Below are 25,792 nucleotides of genomic sequence, written 5' to 3'. Positions count from 1 at the left end.
ATGTCCTTTTTCAAAACTCTAGACACAAAACTCACATTATGATCAAAATGCAAACTTTTCAAAACGCTAACACAATTTTCAATTGCTTGGATACAATACACATTCACCTTAGATCATTTGTTCATTGAACTATATTCATCTGTTCAAAATGACACAACTAAACATCAAAGTATCACCATTTTAAAATGAAATTCACCCATAACATCTGAAATGTCTGTCATTTCCTGACATTACAATGATCTAACTGTCATTTGATACTACTGCTCAAAATGATAAGTAACTGTTGCATTACTCTTAATGCAAAGTTGTACTTGTACTTGCACCCCATACTCTCCCTTCCTCAACCCTATTGAGGAATTGTTCTTCACATGGAGGTGTACGATAGGCACCCTCATGAACAAGTTGCTCTTCTCCAGGCCATGGATGACTGATACAATTAAATCATGGCAGACCAGTGTCAGACCTGGATTCGCCATGCCTGGAGATTCTTTCAGTGATGTTTGTCAAATGAAAACATCTATTGCGATGTGGATGAAAACTTGTGGGCAAATCCACAAGAAAGGGTTGATGGAAATGTAGGAGCGTAATCAATCCTTTCTTTTGCTTTGTTTGTTTGCTTTTTGAGCCAGGTGTGGAAGAATGCAGTACATGTTCACATACTGTAGCATTGTTTTGTTTTGTAGCTAATTATGTTTGCTTTGATACAAAAAAAACAAAGACATTTCGTAATTTGATTGTATTTTATCAATACATTTCTGATTTTGCTCAATGATTCCACTGTCTGTCGTATTCTCTCTTAGTCCAAGGAAGGAATGTTCACTCGAGACTTGGCTTGACAGCTCTATCCCAGAGGCGGCTATAGAGCTAGCAGGCCGCACCGCCTACAGAGCCGACCGGACTGCGGACTCTGGTAAGAAGACCGGCGGGGGGCTATGCATCTACATAAACAACTCATGGTGCACCAACGTCACGGTAATGGATAAGCTGTGTAGTCCAGAGGTGGAACTCATGCTGCTAAAGTGTCGGCCGTTTTATCTCCCCAGGGAATTCACTGCTGTTTACATCTGTGCTGTGTATATTCCACCAGATACTAACGCTAAGCTAGCGCTGGCACAGGTTTACAACAGCATAAACAACAGCCTAGTAGCACACCCGGACAATGTCTTTATAGCAGCTGGAGACTTCAATCACGCTGATTTAAAATCAGTTCTTCACAAATTACATTGAAACGTGAAGTGTGCGACTAGAGGAGATAAAACCCTGGATCAGGTGTATACTAATGTAGCAGACGCATATAGAGCCCAGGCCTACCCCCATCTAGGTCTATCAGACCACCTCTCTCTTCTGCTACACCCACGTTATACACCCAGGATCAGGAGTACGGGGACTACAGTCAGAACAGTGAGAACATGGCCAGAGGACGCTATCCCTAGGCTCAAAGACTGTTTCCACCACACAGACTGGGATGTATTGAAAGGGCACGGACACTCGTGACACCTTGGATAACCACACCTCCGCTGTCTTGGATTACATCTCCTTCTGTGTGGACAATGTAACATGCTGGAGACAATTCCGTGTGTTCCCAAACAGACAACCTTGGATGACAAACGGAGTGCAACAACTAATACGGGCTAGGAATAGTGCTTTTAGCTCTGGTGACCCGGAGGCGTACAGTGCAGCCAGGACTGCTTTAAGGAGGGGCATCAGTACTGTCAAAGAACAACACAAGAGGCGTATTGAAGCCAGATTCCACACTGCCACAAATCCTAGGCAGGTCTGGGAGGGTATCAGGGCCATCACGGACTATAAGAGGAAAACTCCACCTCCCTCAGCTGACTGTCCCACCTTAGCTGAGGACCTAAACCTCTTTTATGCCCGTTTTGACAGGGAAAACACAGACCCTGTCCTGCCCCCCCTACCCCCCACGGACTCCGCCCCGGTCCTGAGCACACATGAGGTGAGATGTGTCATCCGCAGCATCAACATCAGGAAAGCTTGTGCTAAGTGCTAAGAGACTGTGCAGCGGAGCTGGCGGACGTCTTTTCCGGCATATACAACATGTCGCTGGCTACATCATGGCTCCCAGCCTGCTTCAAGGCTGCTATAATAGTCCCCATACCCAAATAGTCTAAGGTCACATGTCTAAATGACTACAGACCTGTGGCACTCACCTCCATTCCTGCAAAATGCCTAGAGAGACTAGTCATCAAACATATGAAAGCAGCTATCTCACCATCACTTGATCCATATCAATTTGCATACAGGGAGAACAGATCAACTGAGGATGCCATTGTGCTCCACACACTACTGGAGCACCTTGAGCAGAAGAACACCTATGCAAGGCTCCTCTTTGTGGACTACTCTTCGGCTTTTAACACCATCCGGCCATTCAAACTCCGGACCAAGTTAAATTATCTTGGATTAGACACCACACTGTGCAACGGGATTGCTGACTTTTTAACTAATCGCACGCAGAGGGTCAGAGTGGACAAGAACACCTCCTCCACCCTTTTCATTAACACCGGGGCCCCCCAAGGGTGAGTGCTGAGCCCCCTGCTCTATACTCTGTACACGCATGACTGCCTTGCCTCCTCCTCCTATCTCATTGTCAAATTTGCCGATGACACCACAGTGCTCGGTCTCATTAACAACAACAATGAGACTGCCTACAGGGATGAGGTGCAACATCTGGCGTCATGGTGCCACTGCAATAACCTGGTCTTGAACATCAAGAAGACCAAGGAGATCATTGTAGATTTCCGCAAATGCGGACAAAATAACCATCAGACACTCTCTATTGGCACAGAGGAGGTAGAGAGGGTGCCCAACTTTAAGTTCCTGGGGGTGACCATGACTGAAGACCTGTCCTGGGGTACTCACATTGCCTTAGGTGTGGGAAAGGCCCAACAACGCCTCTACTCTCTGAGGAAACTCAGGAGCGCCAAAATCCCAAAACCACTGATGGCAAACTTCTACAACTGTGCCATCAGCAGCGTTTTAACGTAGGGTTTCTTAGTGTGGTTTTCCAGCTGCACTAAGGCTGAACAGCAGGCACTCCAACGGGTGGTAAAAACTGCGGGGAGAATCATTGGGACGACTCTCCCTGAGATCAGTACCGTCTACGCCACCCGCTGTCTGAGGAGAGTGCACAACATCCTGCGGGACCGTCACCACCCAGCTCACCATCTGTTCCACCTGCTGCCCTCAGGTAGAAGGTACAGGTCCATACGGGCCAGAACATCCAGACTGACCAACAGTCTGTACCCACAGGCTGTGAGGCTTCTGAACAGTGCCCACCCCCCCCCTTCTGCCTCCCTCTCATGGACAGTAACCACACCCACCAATTACAATAAAAATGAACTGGACTTTGCATTGTTGCACAAATAACAAAATACTCCACATATCTTGACTGTTCCGCCCTTGTTATGTTTCTGTTAGGTCGTCCATGTTGTTAAAAGCCCTTCACGATGCTGCTAATACTGAATATTATTATTGTTACTGTTACGTGTATTGATTGTGCTAAGGTTTACACAGGGGTTATTTATGGGAAGTTTATTGGAGGGATATTGCACTTTGTATTGCACTTTTTATGTCAAACTATGCAGTGTTTTGAGTGCTCTAAACAGAATTTCGTTGTTTTCTATGACAATGACAAATAAATATATTGAATTGAATTGATTGAATTGAACGTTCACTTTTCCCACACAGGTTTTCTTTTTATGTATTTTGTATTATTATAATATCCTCACTGTGCACCATCACCTTTGTTAAATCTGTGATGTTTTTCTTCTTTGGTTTGAGTTGTGCCCACGAGGTCAACACCATGGGCAGCGACCATTACACACTCTGGTCAGGTGGGGGCACACCGGAAGCAGGGCAGCTGTTGAATTGGAAATGTTTGGTGTACTCAGAATAAATATGAAAGACAAAATACTACATAGTTAAAGGCAGGGTAGGCAATGTTGTAACTTGTTGAGTAGCACTTTTTGACATATTTGCTGAAATAAACATCACATCCTGATAGCAACCAATACATCTAAAGGTTTGACAGTAAAATAATTCCGGTATCTGTGGGCATTGCAGGAATGTAATAAACACGACCAATCATTAAGGTTGAATTGGCACTAATGATTGGATGGCATTCGGACCAAATGCGATGATTGGACGGACTATTTGTCTGTCTGCCTCCCGGCAGTAGTCAGGAGTTGTGTCATGGAGGAGTGGCTTTTAAGGGAGGATAGGGATATTTTGTTTTGAATCCTTTCAAATTCAAGTAAAAAATGTATGGGTTCGCAAAACTTGCCTATCCTGCCTTTAATAGAAAGAAATACCAGTGTTACAGTTCACTTCTCAACAAGGTTGTTAGGGATTGGCCATATTAGCATGTGTCCCTTTATTTATGTCCAGTGTGTGACATCCTTCTATAGCAGTATTGCTCTGTACCCTTTTTGAGAGTCCACTCATTCTCTTGCTAACCTTCTCTGCACTAGACCTGTTCACAGAGGCTTCTGGGGGATTTTGGTTGCTAGAACTTTGTTTGTTGCACCTTCCAACACACCAAACACTTCATGTGTTTGACTCACACACTTCTAACACGACTGATTCTACTATGGACATACCACGTTTGAATCTTAGTTAGCCATTGAAATACAAATACATTTGTTTTACCTCTTTGAAACCCCCCGTGTTGACTCCCTTTTTGACACTGAGCCAGTGGTAAAAAGTGACAAACATATAAACATATTGACATGAACCCAACTCCCATTCGTGCATACATTATTTTATTTAAAACACTTCATCATTCAAGACTGCTTTTAAGTGATGAGTTGTGTCATTCAAGTCAGCTTTAGAGGGATGAGTTACGTTCATTGAGCTGATTCTTCTGAGTCCCTTCATAAATTTCCCTCAAAACAAGCAGAGCTGTGTCATGGGATTCCCTGGGAAAATACCACAACAGGTTTAAACACTTAGTAATTTTTTAAAACTTTGATTAAGCAATGCCAACCCACACCAACTTATTTTTTTACCAGTAGCATAGATGACTTTGAATGGCGAATAGGTACTCATTGAAGCTCTCAAAGGGTTTCTCCTGAAGGACATAATCATATCGGCGTCCGCCATTCAACATTCCAACATTAGTGTTCCTTGTTTCGTTTTTGTCTGTAAAAGAGACTGGTGAGTCTGCCCTTGCATCTAGAATAGAAACAGTATCAGAATACAATAATGATTGTTATATGTTCACACCGCATAAATACTTTAACAGTAAATTCACACCTCATTTACAGTTTGTCCTGAGTTTGAACACCCACAGCATGATTGAAACCAGCTGGAAAGTACAATTTCAACAAGAAGATAAGTACGGAAGCTTGATGGGCAGGCAAAATCAAAAACATGTCAGAATTGAAACTTTTCTTTTATCATTTTAGATTTCACTAAGGCCTGTGGGAACCCAGCAGAACAGTATTCACTGTTCATGGTCTGACTCTGAACTGTAACATTCTGGCTGCTAGGTCTACACAATTTCTGCCGGTGGTTGTGTTGGCAAAATTCACCCCCAAATAATTATGTTAAGAAAAAAAAGAAGCATTACTTAACTCTTCATGCCATGTTGAGCCAAGAAACTTCTATGTGATGATCAAATTAAGATCATAACATCTATACATATGTAAATATGAGTGTAAGATAATTAGGATCAACATGGTTAGGTGGGGGTCTGTTTTATGGGATACCTAGTAATCTGAGAATTTCAATTGAATCATGTTTCCTAAAGTCAGGGCACAAAATCTGTTACTAAAAATAACTTGTGGTTTAGAGATTCATAAACAGAAATGTTGTATTCTGTTTTCTTCTATGTGTACTAAAAGGCTTGGAGCCGTGTCTCACCTTCAGAATCATCAAGAGGCCCTGACACAGTTTTTTCCTCCTGTTCCAGTTGCAGTAAGGTACTGGGCACTTGAGTGAGAGTTTGCCACACACTACGAAGAGCTCCAAATGATGCAAGAAGGTCTGAACTCACTCTTGTCAAGTTGTCTTTCATCTCTGTGGAAATAGATATTTTCAGAATTTAGGTGAATAAGAGACTAAACAAAATGAATCGAATATTTGAGTAAATAAATGTGTAAGCAAGCATCATCTTCACATCATAATTCCATCAAAATTATTCTCCCACAGCATTAGTAATAAAATATGATATTAGTAATGAAAGATTATATTTAAAGAGAAACATCCAAGTCAAGACCTGTAGTTAGAATATCGAATAAATTGAGGTACTAGTCATAGAAAGAGTACTACTAAATACTTTTGTAAATGCTATATTTACAAAACACTGTGCTACTACATGTATTGCAACTGTATGCTTACTTCAGTTGAAAAATTACCCTCTGAAATATTCTTAAAAGTCTAATATCTTTTTGCATGCATGACATCTCACCTAGATGCATCCTTTTCCTGCCTTTGTGATGTGGAATCAACATGGGAGGTAGTTCCTGCCCTGGACTGAGCACCATGGGCTCAATCCTGTAGGCCACAGGGTCAAACTGTATGGACACATGCAACTTCATAAAAAATCTGTTTTCTTTGCATTTAACACTAGTCCACACTGGGCCATTGCCAAAGGCAAGAACACCCAATAAAACATACTAAGCCAGATCACTGTCTGATAGCAGGCTATTGCAATTTACTAACATTTTGGGACTGGTCAAGTTTGGGCATAAAAGGCTTATGTTTTGCTGGAAAATGTTACGCAAATGTTCATACTGTACTGCAACCATGAGTAAGTTATGAATTATAACTAGACTTTTTGACTGTCCATACCTATGAACTTATAAACCCCACAATAAACTATACATTTTTCCACACAAACATATTAATATTCCACATAGCTTTATTACAATTTAGGCAAACTATGTTCTAAAAACTTTAAACACATAATCAGGCATGCAAACAGGTCAGGGGTAAAAAAGGTGAGAACGATACGATGAACCCCCGGCCCTCTAGGGGGGTCCGGTGGCATGCACCCCCGGAAGATTTCTTAAATTTTAAAGTTAAACGCATCAATCTAGTGCACTTTGAGAGCAAAATTAAAAGGCTAGATCAATGTAGAAAACCTCTCCCCACTCTGCCCCTGATTGGCTGTGAGGTTTAGGCATTAAGAGTGACGATTCGTTCCAGAGACAGTTGTAAAGTTGCGAAGCACGGCCCCCCAATATTTTCTCATCGGATCTGCACCACGTAGGTGACCCACCTAAAGGTAAGGAGTTTCCATGCCTGCATAATGTATCTTCTTATTTCAACAAAACCTGAATTCCCTGCCCCAATTATCAAGTCCACTGTCTTTTAATTCCCATAGGCTGTCCTACAAAGCTGATCAATTCCGCTAGCATTCAGGGTTGGACATGGTTGATTCTCCAATTTGTCCATGATTGCTAGATATTAGGTATGCATTGTAAACCCCAATCCCTCATTTCAAGGCTGCGATGGGAGTTGGGTTTCAAAGTACATAAGCAGGTTGAAGAGGTTTGTCCTTAAAACACTGATCAGTTAACAATAATTAAAGATATGTCTCTCAAAGAGAGACATATGCCTATCTATGAATTAGGTTTCTTGTATCATTGATAAACTGTCATTATGCTGTTTTCTTATGCCTGCATAGCCATAAGTTAGTTTTTTGTAAGGTGTGACTAGGAAAGGCCTGGACACTAGTGTAGGTCAGAGGTCACAATGTTACCAAAGTGTATAACACCATGCAACTTTGAACGAGGAAAATAGAAGGAACGTCAAGGCCATTTCTAGGAACCTTATCTAAAGACCTAAACAAAAGCTATCTAGCATGCAGTGTCCTTTTTCTGTGCTTGTGAAGGCTATGCTAATCGTCTCGTATCCTCCCATATTGTGATACTATTTACATTTAGTCATATTTAACTCCCTTGATTTCCTGTATTCATTGAACAGTCTTCAGTGATATTCAAATTGAGTGTATCAGACACCTGCACCTTACATATGTGTAATAAATACATTGATTTTGTCTTGAACTTGTACTTAGCTATTCAATTCATTGACTTGGTACTTTCACAGCAATTGGATACTATCTAATCTTCAAGGTACAATAGAATGCCCTCTGCAGATACATTTGGACTATAGTCTTGGGACTTGTACTATAGTTTAATGTCAGGAACTATTTTTGATCACTAGGAGTTTCATCCTAGTATTGCCGTAGATTAAATAAAATACTGAACATACTAATTGAACTTACTGGATGAAAGATGTTGTAGAAGCTCTTGCACGTAGGGAGGCTGTAGTTAGGATCAATCCTTTTAAGGCCGCGCACAGTAAGAAACATCCCAATAGGCGATCCCAAGGCAAAGAAGGCTTGAGGTTCAAAGGCCAGCTCAGGGTAGTTGATGGACACCTACATGTGCAGTCACAGTACAATGTTCATTCAGAATTCTTATTTATCAGATTATCTTAGTAAAAAAAAATTCTAACAATGTAACATTTGTAACACTGGGTAATTTACATTTTATATTCAAGCCACACTAACATATTAGAATTAAAATATTCAGTGCCTTTCAAAGTAGTTAAACCCCTTATAATTTCTCTCTACTTGTACAAAGGTACAATACATTTTTGTTCTATATGACAATTTATTAGAAAACACAAACTCTTTTGTAAGACACAATGGTTTTATGTTGGTTATATTAAACATAATATTTTTTAACATAAATATATCAGAAAATTAGTTGAGAAGTATTCATTTAAATGTCTTCAATTATAATGCATTGACAGTTTCTTCCTATCCGCTGTTGGCCTCTTCAACAAGGCCAAGAGCTCGCACTGACTTAATTCACAATCTGCACAATGACACCTTGCCACATTGAAATTGCACTATATTACACTATTTGTATATTTTGTACTATTTGTATCTCTTGTACTATTTGTATTTTCGATATTTTTATATTGTTAATTATTTGGCTACTTTATATTTTATTTTATATTTCTTATTAGTATTAGGTAGCTTGTACCTTTAGTATAGTTAGACCACATATTTAAGTTTGAGGATTCCTATATGTATAATGTATGCACCTTCCTGCCAAAGTAAATTCCTTGTCTGTGCAAACTTTCATGGCGAATAAAACCCTTTCAGATTCTGATTCTAATTAGGGAAAGGTTACACCCAATCTAAATTGTATTAGTTAGCCACTGTAGTCGAGATGTTGTTGTTGCACTTGCAATCGAGTTGAATTGGTTGAATTCACTCCTCAGTGTAAATACTGACCACCAGTCAATCTATCAAAAGCACTGCATAACACTGGCCTCTATGAAGGGTGGCAAGAAAAAAGCAATTTCTTAGGAGTCAGAATGCATAAGTGACCCAGCTGCCATGTGGCTATGTGGTCAGATGAGAACAAGATAAAGTTTGAGTTTTGGCCAAAAATACCTCAAGACACACCATCCCTACAGTAAAGTATGGTGGTGGAAGCATCATGCTTTGGAGATGCTTCGCATCAACAGGGACTAGGCTTCTTGTTCAAATTTAAGAGAGAATGGGTGAGTGTGTCTGTGTCTTTCCAGTTGCAGGTCGATGCTGCAAATGCTATGTTCTCTGTAGACTCTTAAACTACTATATAAAAATGAAATTAACAAAAACAATTCATAGTTCTACCCTATCCCTGTTGTGTCTAAGCTGACTGACGCATCCCAAACAACCTCCCATGGAACAGAACAGAACATTCAAACAGCCTCCTGCAAGGACATGGGCCCTGCACAGATCTGCACCCCCCGGATGAATTCCCTTGTGATGGAACAGCTCAGTGACAGAGACTTTCCCAAAGAAAAGCTACGCTAGGACAGCCACCATGCTATTTCATTGGACATACCGGTCATCATCACAAACAGAAAATGGCATGGTAAAATGCATGGTTACAAACCTGAAACTAGTGTTAGAAGTCACAGAACTATCCATATTCTTCCAACAGATTTATCTACCCCTGTTTTATCTGTTAATACCCCACAGATGAAACTGGCCCTTCTAAATGTTAGATCACTAAATAACAAAACATTTCTAGTTAATGATCTGGTCAAAGAAAACAACTTAGACTGCATCTGTCTAACAGAAACCTGGCTAAACAATGACACGGCAACAGCAACTTTGATAGAAGCGTGTCCGCCCGATTACAGCTTTCACCAAGTTTCTAGGACATCAAAAAAAGGTGGAGGAATCGCAGCTATTTTCTCCTCTAAACTGTTGTTCAAAATCACTGAGCTAGGTGAATTCACATCATATGAATATCTTGCTATAGAGCTCAAAACCGAATCAATACTTTTTGTTATTATATATCGGCCACCCAAGCACTCGCCAATATTCATACAAGAATTCTCTGAACTATTATCACTATGTGTCACTAGATATGACAAAGTAGTTTTAAACGGAGACTTAAATATCCAAGTAAATAAAAAAGCAGACCCAAGAACTATTGAGCTCTTAAATCTCCTTGACAGTTTCAATCTAACTCAACACATAACAGACCCAACACACCGACACGGAAACACACTAGATCTAGTGATAACAACTGGACTAAATATCAATAATATTTCAATAACTGATCTACCCCTCTCAGACCATCATTATATACTTTTTAATGTGGAAATTATCCTAACAAAAAACAAAAAAGAATTCTTAGTCCATAGAAGATATTTAGACGATACAGCTATGATGACATTTTCTGAACAATTTGCTCTATATGAGCCGACTAACCATGATTGCTCTCTGAATGAAATGGTAGAGAACCTCAATGATGCACTATTATCTGTGTTAGACTCTGTTGCACCACTGAAAACCAAAAAGAAGTGCACAAGCAGAACCTCCCCATGGCTGAGAAATAAAAATGTTAGTGAAACAAAAAGAAAATGCCGTGCAGCAGAGAGAAAATGGAGGAAAACAAAGATCACTATCCACTACAATATCTACAAAGATACACTAACCACCTATAACAAAACCATCCGTCTAGCAAGGAGAGAATATTTCTCCAACATTATTACAGAAAATGCCAGAAATTCCAGAGTTCTTTTCTCCACCATTGACCAGCTGCTAAACACTGTCCCTGCTCCACCTCCATCCTCAGTAGTTAAATGTGAAGAGCTTGCTTTGTTCTTCAAGAACAAAATAACTTTGATCAGAGCTAGTATTATTAATAGTGGGGTCGAAACTGACATCAGTAGATTCTGCAACATAACCATGAGCACATTTACCTGTATCACACTTAGAGAACTTTCCAAAATTGTCAGCGAATCTAACTCCACAACCTCAGATATTGATCCTATACCCACAACATTCTTTAAGCGAGTGTTTGATAGTGTCTCAGGTCCGGTGCTAGAGATTATAAACACATCCCTTAGAACTGGCGTTTTCCCAGATGCCTTCAAAACAGCTGTTGTAAAGCCCCTATTAAAGAAACCCAAATTGGATAACAGTCTACTTGCAAATTACAGACCAATATCAAACCTTCCATTTATTAGTAAAGTACTGGAAAAGATAGTTTTAGTCCAATTAAATTCTTTTCTTGAAGAAAATAACATCCTGGAAGTCTCACAGTCAGGTTTCAGGAAATATCACAGTACTGAAACTGCTCTCACCAAAATAATTAGCGACCTCAGACTAAACTCTGATGCAAATAAAGTCTCTATCCTTATCCTGTTAGATCTCAGTGCAGCATTTGATACAATTGATCACGACATCCTAATCAATAGACTGGAAAAGCTTATTGGGTTCACGGATAGTGTATTGAACTGGATGAAATCATATATCACAGGAAGGAAGTTTTATGTTAGTTTAGGTGACCATAGGTCCAAGAAACATGAGAACTGCTACGGGGTTGCTCAAGGAAGCTGCTTAGGTCCATTACTTTTTTCTCTTTATATGTTACCACTCGGCGACATAATCAGAGAACATAACATAGATTTCCATAGCTATGCGGATGACACACAACTATATATATCCACTGAACCCAACGATGCAACGGCCATCAATTCCATTACCAACTGCCTGTTGGCAATAAACAAATGGATGAACGCTAACTTTCTTAAATTAAATGAAGACAAAACCGAAGTCCTACTATGTGGCCCCAAATCCAAAAGAGAGATGCTTATTAAGAATCTTGGAGGTTTAACCCCCTGTCTTAAACCAGAGGTGACGAGTCTCGGTGTAATCCTGGACTCAGATTTGAATTTCAACTCTCACATTAATAAAGTGACCAAAACAGCTTTCTTTCACCTGAGGAATATAGCAAAGGTACGACCATTCATAAACCAAAATGATGCAGAGAAGTTAATTCATGCTTTTATATCCAGCCGGCTGGACTACTGTAACGCACTTTTCACTGGTATTCCCAAGAAAACCACTGAAAGACTACAGCTCATTCAAAATTCTGCAGCTAGATTATTAACCAAAACTAAAAGGAGAGAACACATTAGTCCTGTCCTAGCTACTTTACACTGGCTCCCTGTTACCTTCAGAATTGACTTTAAGGTCCTTTTCCTCACATACAAAGCTCTACACGGACAAGGACCTAGCTACATTGCTAACTCCTTTATAAACTACACACCAGCTAGAACACTGCGATCATCAAATGCAGGCCTATTAGAGGTCACCAGAAGCAGTCATAAGAAGATTGGTGATTCGGCCTTTGTCAATTACGCCCCAAAACTATGGAACAAATTACCCATAAATATTAGGGAAGCAAACACTCTAGACATTTTTAAAAGACAGCTTAAAACCTACCTTTTTACCGAAGCATTTAAGTAATTTTATCTCAAAAGGGTTTTCCTACTTTTATTAATTATATTATTGTTACTTTTAAGATGCATGTTTAAAGTTGGTTTCTCTCTTGAACAGAGATCTTATTGGGATTTTTATTTTTATTGTTTATCACTTGTATTATTGTTTTTATTGATTTTATGTAAAGCACCTTGAGCTGCAATTCTTGTATGAAATGTGCTATATAAATAAAGTCTTACTTACTTACTACCAGGGGTGTGACAGGAATGGCTAATGATTATATTGATTGCAGATTTTGGGGGGGATTTTGATTTTACAATAACACTGTTGTTGTGGCTGGAAGAAGACTGTTCTTCCAGACTGTCTACTGTGTTTTTTTACCTGTCCAATACCAACATCACAATACTTGTAATCCACAGTGCTGGTGGAGGATACTTGAGGCTGTATTATTTCAAGGGCTTCGGCTTGGGAAACTGCTTCCTCTTGGCACAACAATGCAGCAGAAACTGGGAGTACAATTCCTGTCCTGGATTCCTGCTGAGAGAAAGTAAGAAAGAATAGTTCGATTAGGAATCCAAACAATATGGATGGTTGGACTGTTTTTGTTTTAGCTTTGCACCAACAGTATTTAGGTTGTATTAGGATAGATACTATAGTATAGCTTTACAATGCAGAAGTCTTCTAGAATGTCTGGTCAAGAAATCTGAATTGCCACATAGCAGCACTCTAGCACTCTACTGAATTGTTTGTAGTAGTAAATTATCTTGTAGGAATTCGGTATTATTGGTCCTTATAGGCATGTTGTTATTAGTAGTCCCAGGGTAACTATGTTCTGCACTATGCACAAATAAAAATGAAATGCCCCATCTTCAGATACAGCAGCAGTAATTTAGCCATGGACACAGTAAAAAAGACTGAGGTACTGTTTGAACCAAGCAAATTGAAGCTAAAAGAGAAAAAGTTGATTCTCAAGGCAGGGAAAGCTCTTATTTCACATTTCTCCCCGGCATTCAAATTGTCAAATTGTCAGTTTCAGCATGTTAAATCTGCTGTTGGCCCTAGATCTCTGTTGACTGTGTAACACTGAGAGAAACATCTACTTTGATTCAACAGAATAGCAACAATTTATTTGTATTTTGAATGCAGCAAATGTTCTCAGTGTGTGTTATCTGTGCCCCTGATTTACTTAACAAACAGTTCATGGCTCATGTGGCTCATATATTATATTCACTTGACATCAGTAACAGTTATTCCAGTGGTAGGATATAGAGGCAAATTAGATTTCAACTGTGATTCATGAGAAAAATATTGTTTCGCTTTTTTTTTAAAGGTTCATACCTCTGTGACTTGCAATTTTCCCATCAAGTACAGGATCTTCTTGCGAGGACCCAAAGGTATTCCTAATTCTTTGAAGTCAGTCTCCGAACACAGTGCCTAGTAACAAAATACACACACCCCACAAATACACACATTGATAAAGGCTTCCAAAAAATTATAATACACAATGTTAACAAGTGTTCAGTGATTTTACTATTGTTCCTTACCAGTGATTCCACATCCATCTGCTTCTCTTTAATCGTATTGGCATACTCGCCCAGTCCTTCATTCCTAAGAATGTCTTCAAAGCTCTCAGAGTGGATAGTACTTTTGACAGGGCTCTGTTTCTAAGGACATTCCCAAGATTTACAGGTATAATATGTAAAAAATAAATGCACCGACAGACAGCAGAGAATCAGGATAAACCTATAATAATAATAATAAAAGAGGTACTAAACTTAATGCAATAACTAATGTATTAATTGCAGGAGTGGATCTAGACTGGGTGGCAAGATACTACTGATACTACAAAATACAATAAAATGTCAATTTGTTTGAAGATCCTGATGAATTGTCCCTTCAATAGAGGACAGCAAATAAGTATATTTGCCTATTTTAGGTGTGGTAAAACAGCAATGTAATTTCTAGTTGACACATTTTAGGTGTGAATTAAACAGCACTGTAATGTGTAGTTGAGACATTTTAGCTGTGGTAAAACAGCAATGTAATGAGTAAGTGATTAATTTGGATGTTAAGTTAAATAATTATCAATGTAATGATGAGTTGCAAAATTGCTAAATTTATTAACGAGAGTTGTTTGGTTATTGGTAGTTATTACACTTTTGGCTCCTTCAAGGCCTACAAGAGATGCTGTTGAGGTGTTATCTTTATGGATATATTATTCTTGCAAAGTACTATAAATAGGCAAATACTGGTAACACAAAGTATCGCAGATAGATTGTGGCTAGTCTGGTTTGTTGTATGTTTTGGAAACTGCAAAGGCAGCTTGAGTCTAAGATAGATTCGAGAGACCGCAGATAGATTGCGGCTAGTCTGGGTTGTTATATGTTTTGGAAACTGCAAAGGCAGCTCGAGTCTAAGACGGATTTGAGAGACCGCAGATAGATTGCGGCTAGTCTGGTTTGTTGTATGTTTTTATTTTTATTTATATATATTGGGAAACCACAAAGACTGTGGCTCGAGATACCGCAAAGACTGCGGCTTATGTGTATTGGATTCCCGCAAAGACTGCGGCCTGTATTTTGTTGAGTTACATTTTAATTTTTTAATTGTTATTACTTTTATCACTTGTATTATTATTTTGGGATTTTATGTAAAGCACATTGAGCTGCAATTCTTGTATGAAATGTGCTATATAAAAAGTCTTATTATTATTATTAAAGTATGTTAGCCATAATTTACATGTTTTTGTTGCATGCTCAGTACTGCACACGCTCAGTTGCATGCTACTGTGTATTCATATAATTTACAGTAGATGCATGATAACCAACATCCCATTTGAAAAACTATAAGGACTAGGATGTCCTTCTGCTGAGCATAAACACTTAACTTTTACTTTTTATCATTACTACTATTATTTCATCATACTTACTGTTGCTTCATCTGTGTAATATTTCTTTTGATTTGTAAGAAGGTCAAATAAGATCAGAGAACCTAGAAGAATAGACAGAAGGAATTCAAGTGGAGGTCACTGCTTTAAACCTAATCTTAAACTCAGAATCAGCTGGGAAGTCTGTGCATTTTAGTCTTATGTCTCAAATAACACATTTCATTTCTGGGTGATAAGTATTACTCAACTTACGTCCCCTATAAACATGAGTTTTGTCCAAATATGGCCAAAGTTGCACCAGCAGTAAAATGCTTTTGTGAGTGTGATGTTATCAATTAATACAAACCCAGACTGTGTCCAGCCAGTGACACAGCCCCAATGAATTGTGGGTGGCGCTGGAGAAAGAGGCGATGGAGGCGATTGATCTCAGAGGCAACGGTGTTTGCAATGGTCTGGCAGTAGGTGGGGCTGTTGTAAAAGAAGAGGTCCAACACTGTGCTATTGCTGAATTGACGTAGGCGACTGATACTGGGCAGGGTAATTCTCTGGATATCCCTGTTGAGAGTATGGAAGAGTAATTATACATGTATACATACAGATCATTTTTATGTTCAAAATGAAACATTCAGGTGAAATTATATTCAAAGTCTACTTAAAAAACAGATCAAAGTAAATCCTCTATTAAATCAAGCCCCATACGTGTCCACTCCAGTTGCATCTCCATGTAACACTTTATGCCAGTTTATTGGCAAAAACTCTACCCGGCCAATGTCTTGTCCTGTCTCCTTGAAGTGAGTGCTCAGTAAATTAAGAGAGATACTCCGGAAGTCATTCACTACAGGAGAGAGAGAATGATCAATTTCAACAAATTACTTGCACTGTATGTTCAGCACTGTGTGTTTTGCTTAAGCATTAGATAAGATGTCCAGCCAGAAATGGTTCAGTGTGGAAAAGCTTGACCTCAACCCCATCAAACACCTTTGGGATGAATTTTAACACCATCTACCAGCCAGGTCGAATCACTCAACATCCGTGCCCAACTTCACTAATGCCCTTGTGGCAGAATGTCAGTCAATTCTATATCAATGCTCCAGCTTCCATTTAAAAGCCTTCCCAGAAGAGTGGAGGCATTTATTGTAGCAAAGTGGGAACTCGATATTACAACCTATGATTTTGGGATGAGATGTTCAACAAGTAAGTGTCTGTATATTTTTGGCCATATGAAGATCATAACACCATGTTTTTGCCATTTGCATCTACACTGGTATGCGCTGGTGTCAACATCTGAAGGTAATATAAAGTTTTAAGCAAGTGAAAGGTTGTCATACCACACTGAACAATTCCACGCATCTGAAGGTCACATGTTGCCCCAATTCCATGAACCATCATAACCAGGTGATCCACTTTGTCAGGTTCACCTGGGTGACAACAGCACATCAATTACATGGATGCTGGAAATGTTTTCTTACTATTTGCATGAAAAACTAATAAATGGACATATCATCAGTGACTTATACTGCACAGTTAACTGTTTACCAAAGATATGTACTGTAGCTACGTACATCCTACATACAAAACTAACACCATAAACTTTTTTGTTAGGCTTCTCTTAAAAAGAAAGCAAGAAAGTGTGACAAGCATTGTAATAGTTTGTTTGATGACAATGTGGTACTGAAGTGAATATCTCACGGTAATGCTAGAGACAAAAGGCTGTTTGGAGACTCACCTGCGGGTATATCAACTGCTACATTCTCAAGACCCCTTTTAACTGTCCTAGGCCGGGGTTGATCAGAGGACGAGAGAGATGTACGGCCAGACTTGGTCAAGTCAGGTGGGTGATGTGTCATTTGCTAGGGTTAAAAAGCATTTAGACACTTGGTTCATTTATTTTTTACATGGATGGGCAAACCTGGTTTGACCTTTTAATGATGTAGATTTAACAAGTATGAGACAACAAACCAATGCCATGCAATATTTCAATCTTTATCATCACAATGCTCCCACACAGGGGCACTGCCAGGAATTTCGGGCCCCATGGCAAAAATTCCAAGTGGGCCCCCCCCCCCCCCACCCCGTGGCGCAAATCGGACATATGACGTGTCGCGGTTGGCGCCCTCTGCTGGTAGCGCGGGAGGGTTAATTAATGGATTGCTTCTTGGAGTTCGATAGTAATGGGGAGACTGGGGTGCTGCTGACTCATCTGTTGTTAAGTCTGTTAAAAGGGGCAGGGATTCGGGACAATAATTTAAGCTGAATATCTTGCTAAATGTTTCCCTGCACTGATTAAATGTTGATGAAATGTAGGCTAACACTGTACCCAGCTAACAAAATGACGTCCCCAGGACGTCCCTTGTTAGCTGGGTAGCTAGATAGCTTATATGGACATTAAACCAACAGGTTAATACCACTCACAGATTGGCTACCCACCTTTCTTGGTAAAAAACTGGGTTACTGATTGAAACCCTCTCTTTTGTCTATCCTCTCTTTTTTCTCAGATCTTTCCGAAACCCTGATTTGTGTTTACGGCCCGACATTCTAGCGACTAGCGCATCTACTGACTGCAACTAAACACCGTCACCGATAAGTGCGCTAAGGCAGGATCAAACCATTTCATGCAGATACAGGGGGATGGTCGGTCAATATGGATGTTTACTTTTTGGTCAATAGGGATATTTAACCTTTATTGCCAAACACAAGTAAATATAAAGAGATCATTCATTGTATTATTATATTTTAAATGTATTATATACTCAATGATGGTTTATATAATATAATATAATTGGGTGTGCTCAAGCCTTCGGCGAGAGCACAACCTTTGTTTTCTCACATATATATTATTATTGGGTGTGCTTTGCCTTCGGCAAGGGCACAACCTTTGTTCTCTCACATATATATTATTATTATTCTTTTTGCCCCCCTAAAACTCAGTCAATATTTGGCCTACATAGACAACCTAGGTGTCAAACGTTTCGTCCTGGTACCGATTGAGTTGCTTGTATTGGGATTTACGTTCCGTTGCACGGTTTAAGTAGAAATGACGTTTTTGTGTCGAAAAGTGAAGCTAACGGTGGCTAACTTGCTAACCACAGTCAATGACGCTACTTACGTCACTAACGTCAGGAAAACTCGCGTGACTACCTCTAGCAGAATATTAGTTTAGCAGCTCGTTAACTTCTGGGAGATAGCTAGGCTAACTATAGATTTACTGCAAGGCAGCTGCAGAAACGCCACAAGCAAAGAGGCCAGGTGATAACTATTTACTAATTTTACTTTGTGATATGACACACAATTGTGATGTGTAATGTACAATATAAGATGATATTATTAAGGAAGTACATCTACTTTCGGAAACAGTAGTCTACTATTTCACTGAAGTATTAGCATCATGACATTAGCCTGTGTTGCCCGGGCAACACATACTACAGTGGTCTATGATGTAGCGTTATCTGTTTTCAATCGTTAAAATAAACATTCCTCACATATACATTTTCGTTGTAGGATTTATTCTGATTAGTAAACGATTTGTTGGTGAAATTACCACTACAGTGTTGCTCACTGCAACGCTGTAGCCTACGCGAGACACTACAAAAACATCTACACAGCTGTAGGAAGTCAAACGGCGACAGAACATGTTCGGCACTCCCCTTACTTAAATCAAAAGTCTATCTAACTACTAACCTGAACTTCATTGCCACAGCCTAAACGTTGTCAATCTGTTCATGAAAATAATTAATTTCAGTTTAAACCGTACAACGGAACGTTAAATCCAATTCAACCAACGCAATCGCTACCAAGACGAACACAGCAGTAGTCTAGTACTGTGCCGTAGTAGTACAATTTACCGGGGCAGCTTCTCCACACAGGGCTATATCACATTTTGCGTTGTTACTGACAATGATCGCTACCAGTGAGCTTTTTATGAATGAGCGATTTTCCACTAAATAAATGTCAAGCTTATTTACGTTTTGGGGGGCATATTTTCCGTTAGCAGATGGTACTGTTTGAATCGCGATTCCATCTTCTACTGCCGGGCAACGTCGTAGAATAATCTTCAAAGGGGGTTCTTTATTAATGAATGAATGCAATGAGTAGGCTAAATGCCTGAAAATATAATGAGAAGGGAAAAACTTAAAATGACGTTTAAGTCATAGAGATTAGGTCAATTTTTACACCGGTCTGCCCAATTTATTAGTTTTGTTTCAACGATGAGGCTGCCTCTTGCAGGGGAAATGAGAAGACATCTATTTCATTCTACACTTCACTCGTATTTTCAGTTGTAAATGAGCAGCAAAAAAAAAATGCTTTTAAATCTATGTCATCTTTATAAATAATAAGTATGCATTTTTATATAAAATATACAGAAATATCAGTTGTAAAAATGTCATTCAAAAACGGACCCCTGTGCAACCGACGCAAGCAAGCACACCCTACAATTTCCCCAGAAATTGTACCCTCTCTAGTTATTATTATTTTTATTTTTTTTATTTCTTTTTGCCCCCTTAAAACTCAGTCAATATTTGGCCTACCTAGACAACCTAGGTGTCAAAAGTTTCGTCTTGGTAGCGATTGAGTTGCTTCTATTGGGATTTACGTTCCGTTGCATGGTTTAGGCTGAAGTTAAGTTTTTGTGGCAAAAAGTGAAGCTAACGGTGGCTAATTTGCTAGCCACAGTCACTGACGTTACTAACGTCACTACGTCACTAACGTCACGAAAACACGCGTGACTACCTTTGGCAGAACATTCGTTTCGTATCTGTTAACTTGGGGGATAGCTAGGCTAACTATAGCTTTACTGCAAGGCAGCTAATTTGCTAGCCACAGTCACTGACGTTACTAACGTCACTAACGTCACGAAAACACGCGTGACTACCTTTGGCAGAACATTCGTTTCGCATCTGTTCAGGGATAGCTAGGCTAACTATAGCTTTACTGCAAGGCAGCTGCAGAAACGCCACAAGCAAAGAGGCCAGGGTGATAACTATTTACTCATTTTACTTTGTGACATGACACACAATTGTGATGTGTAATGTAACTACAATATAAGCTGATATTATTAAGGAACTACATCTACTTTCGGAAACAGTAGTCTACTATTTCACTGAAGTATTAGCATCATGACATTATAGCCTGTGTTGCCCGGGCAACACATACTACAGTGGTCTATAATGTATCTGTTTTCAATCGTTAAAGTACACATTCCTCACATATACATTTTCGTTGTAGGATTTATTCTGACATTAGTAAACGATTTGTTGGTGAAATTACCATTACCTGTGGTTTCAAACCAGTGTAGCTAACTGCAACGCTGTAGCTTACGCGAGACACACTACAAAAACATCTACAGTACACAGCTATTTAGGAAGTCAAACGGCGACAGAACATGTTCGGCACTCTCCTTACTTAAATCAAAAGTCTATCTAACTACTAACCTGAACTTCATTGCCACAGCCTAAACGTTGTCAATCTGTTCATGAAAATAATAAATTTCAGCCTAAACCATACAACGGAACGTTAAATCCAATTCAACCAACGCAATCGCTACCAAGACGAACACAGCAGTAGTCTACTAGTACTGTACCGTAGTAGTACAATTTACCGGGGCAGCTTCTCCACACACGGCTATATCGCATTTTGCGTTGTTACTGACAATGGTTGCTACCAGTGAGCTTTTTATGAATGAGCGATTTTCCACTAAATAAATGTCAAGCTTATTTATGTTTTGGGGGGCATATTTTCAGTTAGCAGATGGTACTGTTTGAATCGCGATTCCATCTTCTACTGCCGGGCAACGTCGTAGAATAATCTTCAAAGGGGGTTCTTTATTAATGAATGAATGCAATGAGTAGGCTAAATGCCTGAAAATATAATGAGAAGGGAAAAACTTAAAATGACGTTTAAGTCATAGAGATTAGGTCAATTTTTACACCGGTCTGCCAAATGTATTCGTTTTGATTCAACGATGAGGCTGCCTCTTGCAGGGGAAATGAGAAGACATCTATTTCATTCTACACTTCACTCGTATTTTCAGTTGTAAATGAGCAGCAAAAAAAAAATGCTTTTAAATCTATGTCATCTTTATAAATAATAAGTATGCATTTTTATATAAAATATACAGAAATATCAGTTGTAAAAATGTCATTCAAAAACAGACCCCTGTGCAACCGACGCAAGCAAGCACACCCTACAATTTCTCCAGAAATTGTACCCTCTCTAGTTTTATATTACTTTTTGCCTATTTTTTGGGGCCCCTGTCAGTCAGGGGCCCTTAGAATCGTCCTAACTTTTCCCCCCTATATGGCGCCCCTGCTCCCACATCACACTAGATATTAGTAACTGCATAATCCTATGCAAGCTGGTCAGATTTTGTGTCACTACTGGCATAAAAAGTTTCCAGGATGTCTTGCTGCTAGTTCTCTAGCCATAATATTTCCCTGAGCCTTTACTGCAATATTCTTACAACTGTGCCAAATATTTCATTTAGCACTGCTTATCATTGAACTGGCAATGAAATTGTGCATAGGATTATGCAATTACTGATAATCAATGTAAGTAACTGTTACTGTAGCTATCTGTAGACTAGCTATCGCTAACTTGCTACACTGTAGCAACAGACATGCAACTACCAACAGCTATAGTTGAGATATATCATTCCAGACCAGACTGTGTCTGATCAAGACAGAATTAATTGTAATCAGATTGCCATAACAGGTTCTTTATAGCAGATGTTCCTTCTATGATTTTCCTATCGATAGGAAAATGGTTCGCTCGGGTTAGGGTTAGGAAAATGGTGCTACTTTAGAACCTTGAAGACTTGCAGTCTTTAGTCAAGTAAGTATTCTAAACCAGTGCCGGTCCTAGCACATTTCGTGCTCTAGGCAAGGTTTACCTACACCCCATCCCTGTTCATTTCTATGGAAAGCGCTCAGTGGCACAGTGAGGCAAGCGAGAGCGAAAAATGGACTGCGCCATCTTTCAAGTTCCTGGCTTGTCCAGTCTTGCGCAGAACAGTGGCTTGACATGCTCCTAGCTCTGAGGCTCGTGCAAGCTCACAACCAGCTGTACATGTCATACAACCAGTCGCGAGCGTGTAAGGCCTTGCAGTAGAGTCAGAAAACTGTCAGAATGGGGTACAAGTCTGATTAAGAAGCAGATACATGACGCGGACAAAAATACGAAATACGAAAAACTATGCTATCACTGTATAGTATTCCTTTCACTTGGTTTTTAGACATATAGGCATATTCTAGATGGAACTCACCAAATAAGTTGTTTTTTATTCTTTGTGATTTGAGTATGATTGTCAACCAGGGCCGGGGTGGGTAATCGGGAGAATCGGGAGTGTTTCCCGGTGGGCCGCTTCACTTTTGGAACGGTCGAGGATTTTTTTTGTTGTTGACATTTGTCACGTTAGTCTATCTTCTCTTAAAGTAGGCTACGCACGTTCCGCATTCTGACACCTCAGCCTCTGCATGGGTTGTACCATGTGAGGGAGTTCTCCCCTCCCAAATAGAGTTGGGTCCATAGCCCGACTTTTCCAAAAAGTTTTCTCAGATCGGCTACCGATAGCTGGGACGGGCGGCCCTACCGTAACGATACGCGTCAGGGAGGATGGATGGGAGCATGGCCGTAGTGATGGCATCACTAGACAAGGTTTTACCAATTGAAAAACGTCTGTTTATTTTACATAAAGCTCAAAAAACTATTTTGCGCTCAAATAATGGCCCAAAACTTTCGCGTGCGCGCAATGCGCGTTCGGATTAAGTGTAGAAGTCCATATCTTGCATCACATCAAACCCATACGTCCTAAATTGGGGCTCCGAATGTTTACAACGTCTGGCTCCGTGCCTGATTAACACTCGGATCGTTAAGCAGTCTCAAAAATTGTATCAATATAAAAAATAATACGATCCCTTTCTGTAATCATGATACCCCCCAGAAAAGTTCACTGCACCCCCAGTCAAAGCAGGCTGCATCCGGCCCTGTTTGGTATACAAAAAAAAGGAGAGGCAGTTAGAACCGAAACTGTACTGTACTGTAGCTAGTGGTACGTGCCAGTGGAGCGAGTGGTACGTGACAGTGGCTAGTGGTACATGCCAGTGGAGCGAGTGGTACGTGACAGTAGCTAGTGGTACGTGACAGTAGCTAGTGGTACATGCCATTGCCTCCACTGGCACGTGACAGTGGCTAGTGGTATGTGCCAGTGCCTCCACTGGTACGTGACAGTAGCTAGTGGTACATGCCAGTGCCTCTACTGGCACCTAATGGTACGTGCCAGTGGAGCTAGTGGTACGTGACAGCGCCTCCACTGGTACATGACAGTTACTGTTCTGTTGATAGTGGTATGCAAGTGTCTTGTGGCAGTTGCATTGGGTGTCTTGCAGCTTTTGTTTACTGTCATGTAGCCTAACTGCCCCGCAGCCATTTTAGAATAGAATTGTTTAAGTATGTGTGGCGGCCTGCGGAAACCCGTGGATGTCGCGGCCGCTCATTGTTGGCTATAAGCCATAAAAGATCGAAAATCGTTTTCTGTCAAAATTGAGATTTTTCATGTTTTGTATCGTTAACACCCTAAACTTCATTGTAATGTACAAAAAGTATGTGATTACTTATGAAAAACTAATAATTTCAACGGTTTTTGGACATGTCAGCTAGCAAGATTTTCAAGCCATGTCAAATCAAATGCTTAGTTTGCCTGCTCTTTTGAGTGCTGCAGCAGCCCATAACAAGTGATCAATGAAATAACTTGCTGAGAAGTTATTAATGTAGCCTATACTTAAACTGACATTTACATTCACAACGTCATTACGAACAAAAGGATTTTCTCCCATATCACTTTTTGACACAGGTCGACTTTAAAATGATGTAACTTCAGTTGTGATAAAGATATCTGAGTGATTTAAACAGATTTGTATCCAGGAGAGTTTGTAGTTGTATAGGGTATGTATAGGGTGTCATTAATTGACAAGGTTCTTCATATGAAAATAATGAACTATTATTAACAACTATATTTACTCAGAGTATCGAAATGCAAATGTAGGCTACCTATATTGACTTCAGTTATTACAATTAATGATATACGCCACTAAGAGGCGCTGATAACAACACAACGATGCATTAGAGACGAGAGTCTACAACGGTGGCTCATGTGCACGCTTAAATTCAGTTACTCTGAGTAAAATAATTTGTTACTAATTCATTACGTGTGTACAAGTCTGCAATGCAATATAATGTTTAAATCGACTACTTTGTATGGTGAGCTTGTAGTGAGACATCAAAAGTATGGTTTGGAGTCTGTTAGCACGAACATTTTAACTTATTTTTTTAAATAAAAGTTTATAGCCTGTTCTCCTATTCTAACATGGCCGCGGGGCAGTTACACGACAGTAAACAAAAGCTGCAAGACACCCAATGCAACTGCCACAACACACTTGCATACCACTATCAACAGAACAGTAACTGTCATGTACCAGTGGAGGCGCTGTCACGTACCACTAGCCACTGTCACGTGCCAGTCGCTCCACTGTCACGTACCACTCGCTACAGTACAGTACAGTTTCGGTTCTAACCGCTACTGAAAAAAAGGGCCGGTCTTGGGCCTGAAACTCCCGGGCTGAAAAGTGCCCCCACTCCGGCCCTGTTGTCAACGCATTGTATCGAATTAAATAAACTGTAAACTTGAATACATCGTTTGTACATACTCCGTTGTTGTTCTCGCCCGGCAAAGCAAGCTAAATAGTTATATATGTTACTATTATGATGATGACGAGCATTGCTTAATTATTACTAGCTTACTGTTATTATTAATGCCATCATTGTGGTGTTAACTGACATAACGTTGCATAACCATAACAATATTGTGGTTATCAGACAATTTATTAATCTTCGTCTTTGATCCAGATGAACATGTCAACAATCTATAATGACATCTTCCACAATGTCACAAATGATGATATAATTACTGTCATGTCACATTACACAATTGTAAAATCTTCTTTAAAACAACGGGAATAAACTTTATACAGGGCAGGCAACTGTATATCATCAAGCCCTTTCTCCCTGTTCCCCTCCCTGTGCTTATTCAGCTCCAGGTAAATCAGCGATCAGCTAATGTTACCTTTTGTGCTTGTACCTTG

General features: G+C 39.8%; 1 protein-coding gene across 2 annotated transcripts in view; it reads right to left on the bottom strand.

The window, feature by feature from the left end:
• Positions 1-4,793: 4,793 nt before the first annotated feature.
• Positions 4,794-25,792, bottom strand: part of ddhd2 (DDHD domain containing 2) — a 36,235-nt gene continuing 15,236 nt past the window's right edge. Inside the window, exons 5-17 of one of the 2 annotated variants that reach the window (XM_062451526.1) lie at positions 17,386-17,509; positions 16,988-17,077; positions 16,359-16,494; positions 16,006-16,214; positions 15,702-15,763; positions 14,317-14,436; positions 14,111-14,206; positions 13,154-13,309; positions 8,252-8,407; positions 6,431-6,536; positions 5,884-6,039; positions 5,028-5,193; positions 4,794-4,937 (exon numbers count right to left, since the gene is read on the bottom strand). In XM_062451526.1, the coding sequence (XP_062307510.1) occupies positions 4,847-4,937; positions 5,028-5,193; positions 5,884-6,039; positions 6,431-6,536; positions 8,252-8,407; positions 13,154-13,309; positions 14,111-14,206; positions 14,317-14,436; positions 15,702-15,763; positions 16,006-16,214; positions 16,359-16,494; positions 16,988-17,077; positions 17,386-17,509 (1,668 nt within the window). In that variant the 3' untranslated portion in view covers positions 4,794-4,846. The remainder of the gene's footprint in view (positions 4,938-5,027; positions 5,194-5,883; positions 6,040-6,430; positions 6,537-8,251; positions 8,408-13,153; positions 13,310-14,110; positions 14,207-14,316; positions 14,437-15,701; positions 15,764-16,005; positions 16,215-16,358; positions 16,495-16,987; positions 17,078-17,385; positions 17,510-25,792) is intronic. The other variant, XM_062451607.1, reaches the window with a different exon arrangement.

This window comes from Osmerus eperlanus, chromosome 1 (genome assembly GCF_963692335.1).
Source record: "Osmerus eperlanus chromosome 1, fOsmEpe2.1, whole genome shotgun sequence".
Taxonomy (NCBI): Eukaryota; Metazoa; Chordata; class Actinopteri; order Osmeriformes; family Osmeridae; genus Osmerus; species Osmerus eperlanus.
The sequence above is the reverse complement of the archived record's forward strand: the minus strand, read 5'-3'. Positions and strand labels throughout refer to the sequence as shown.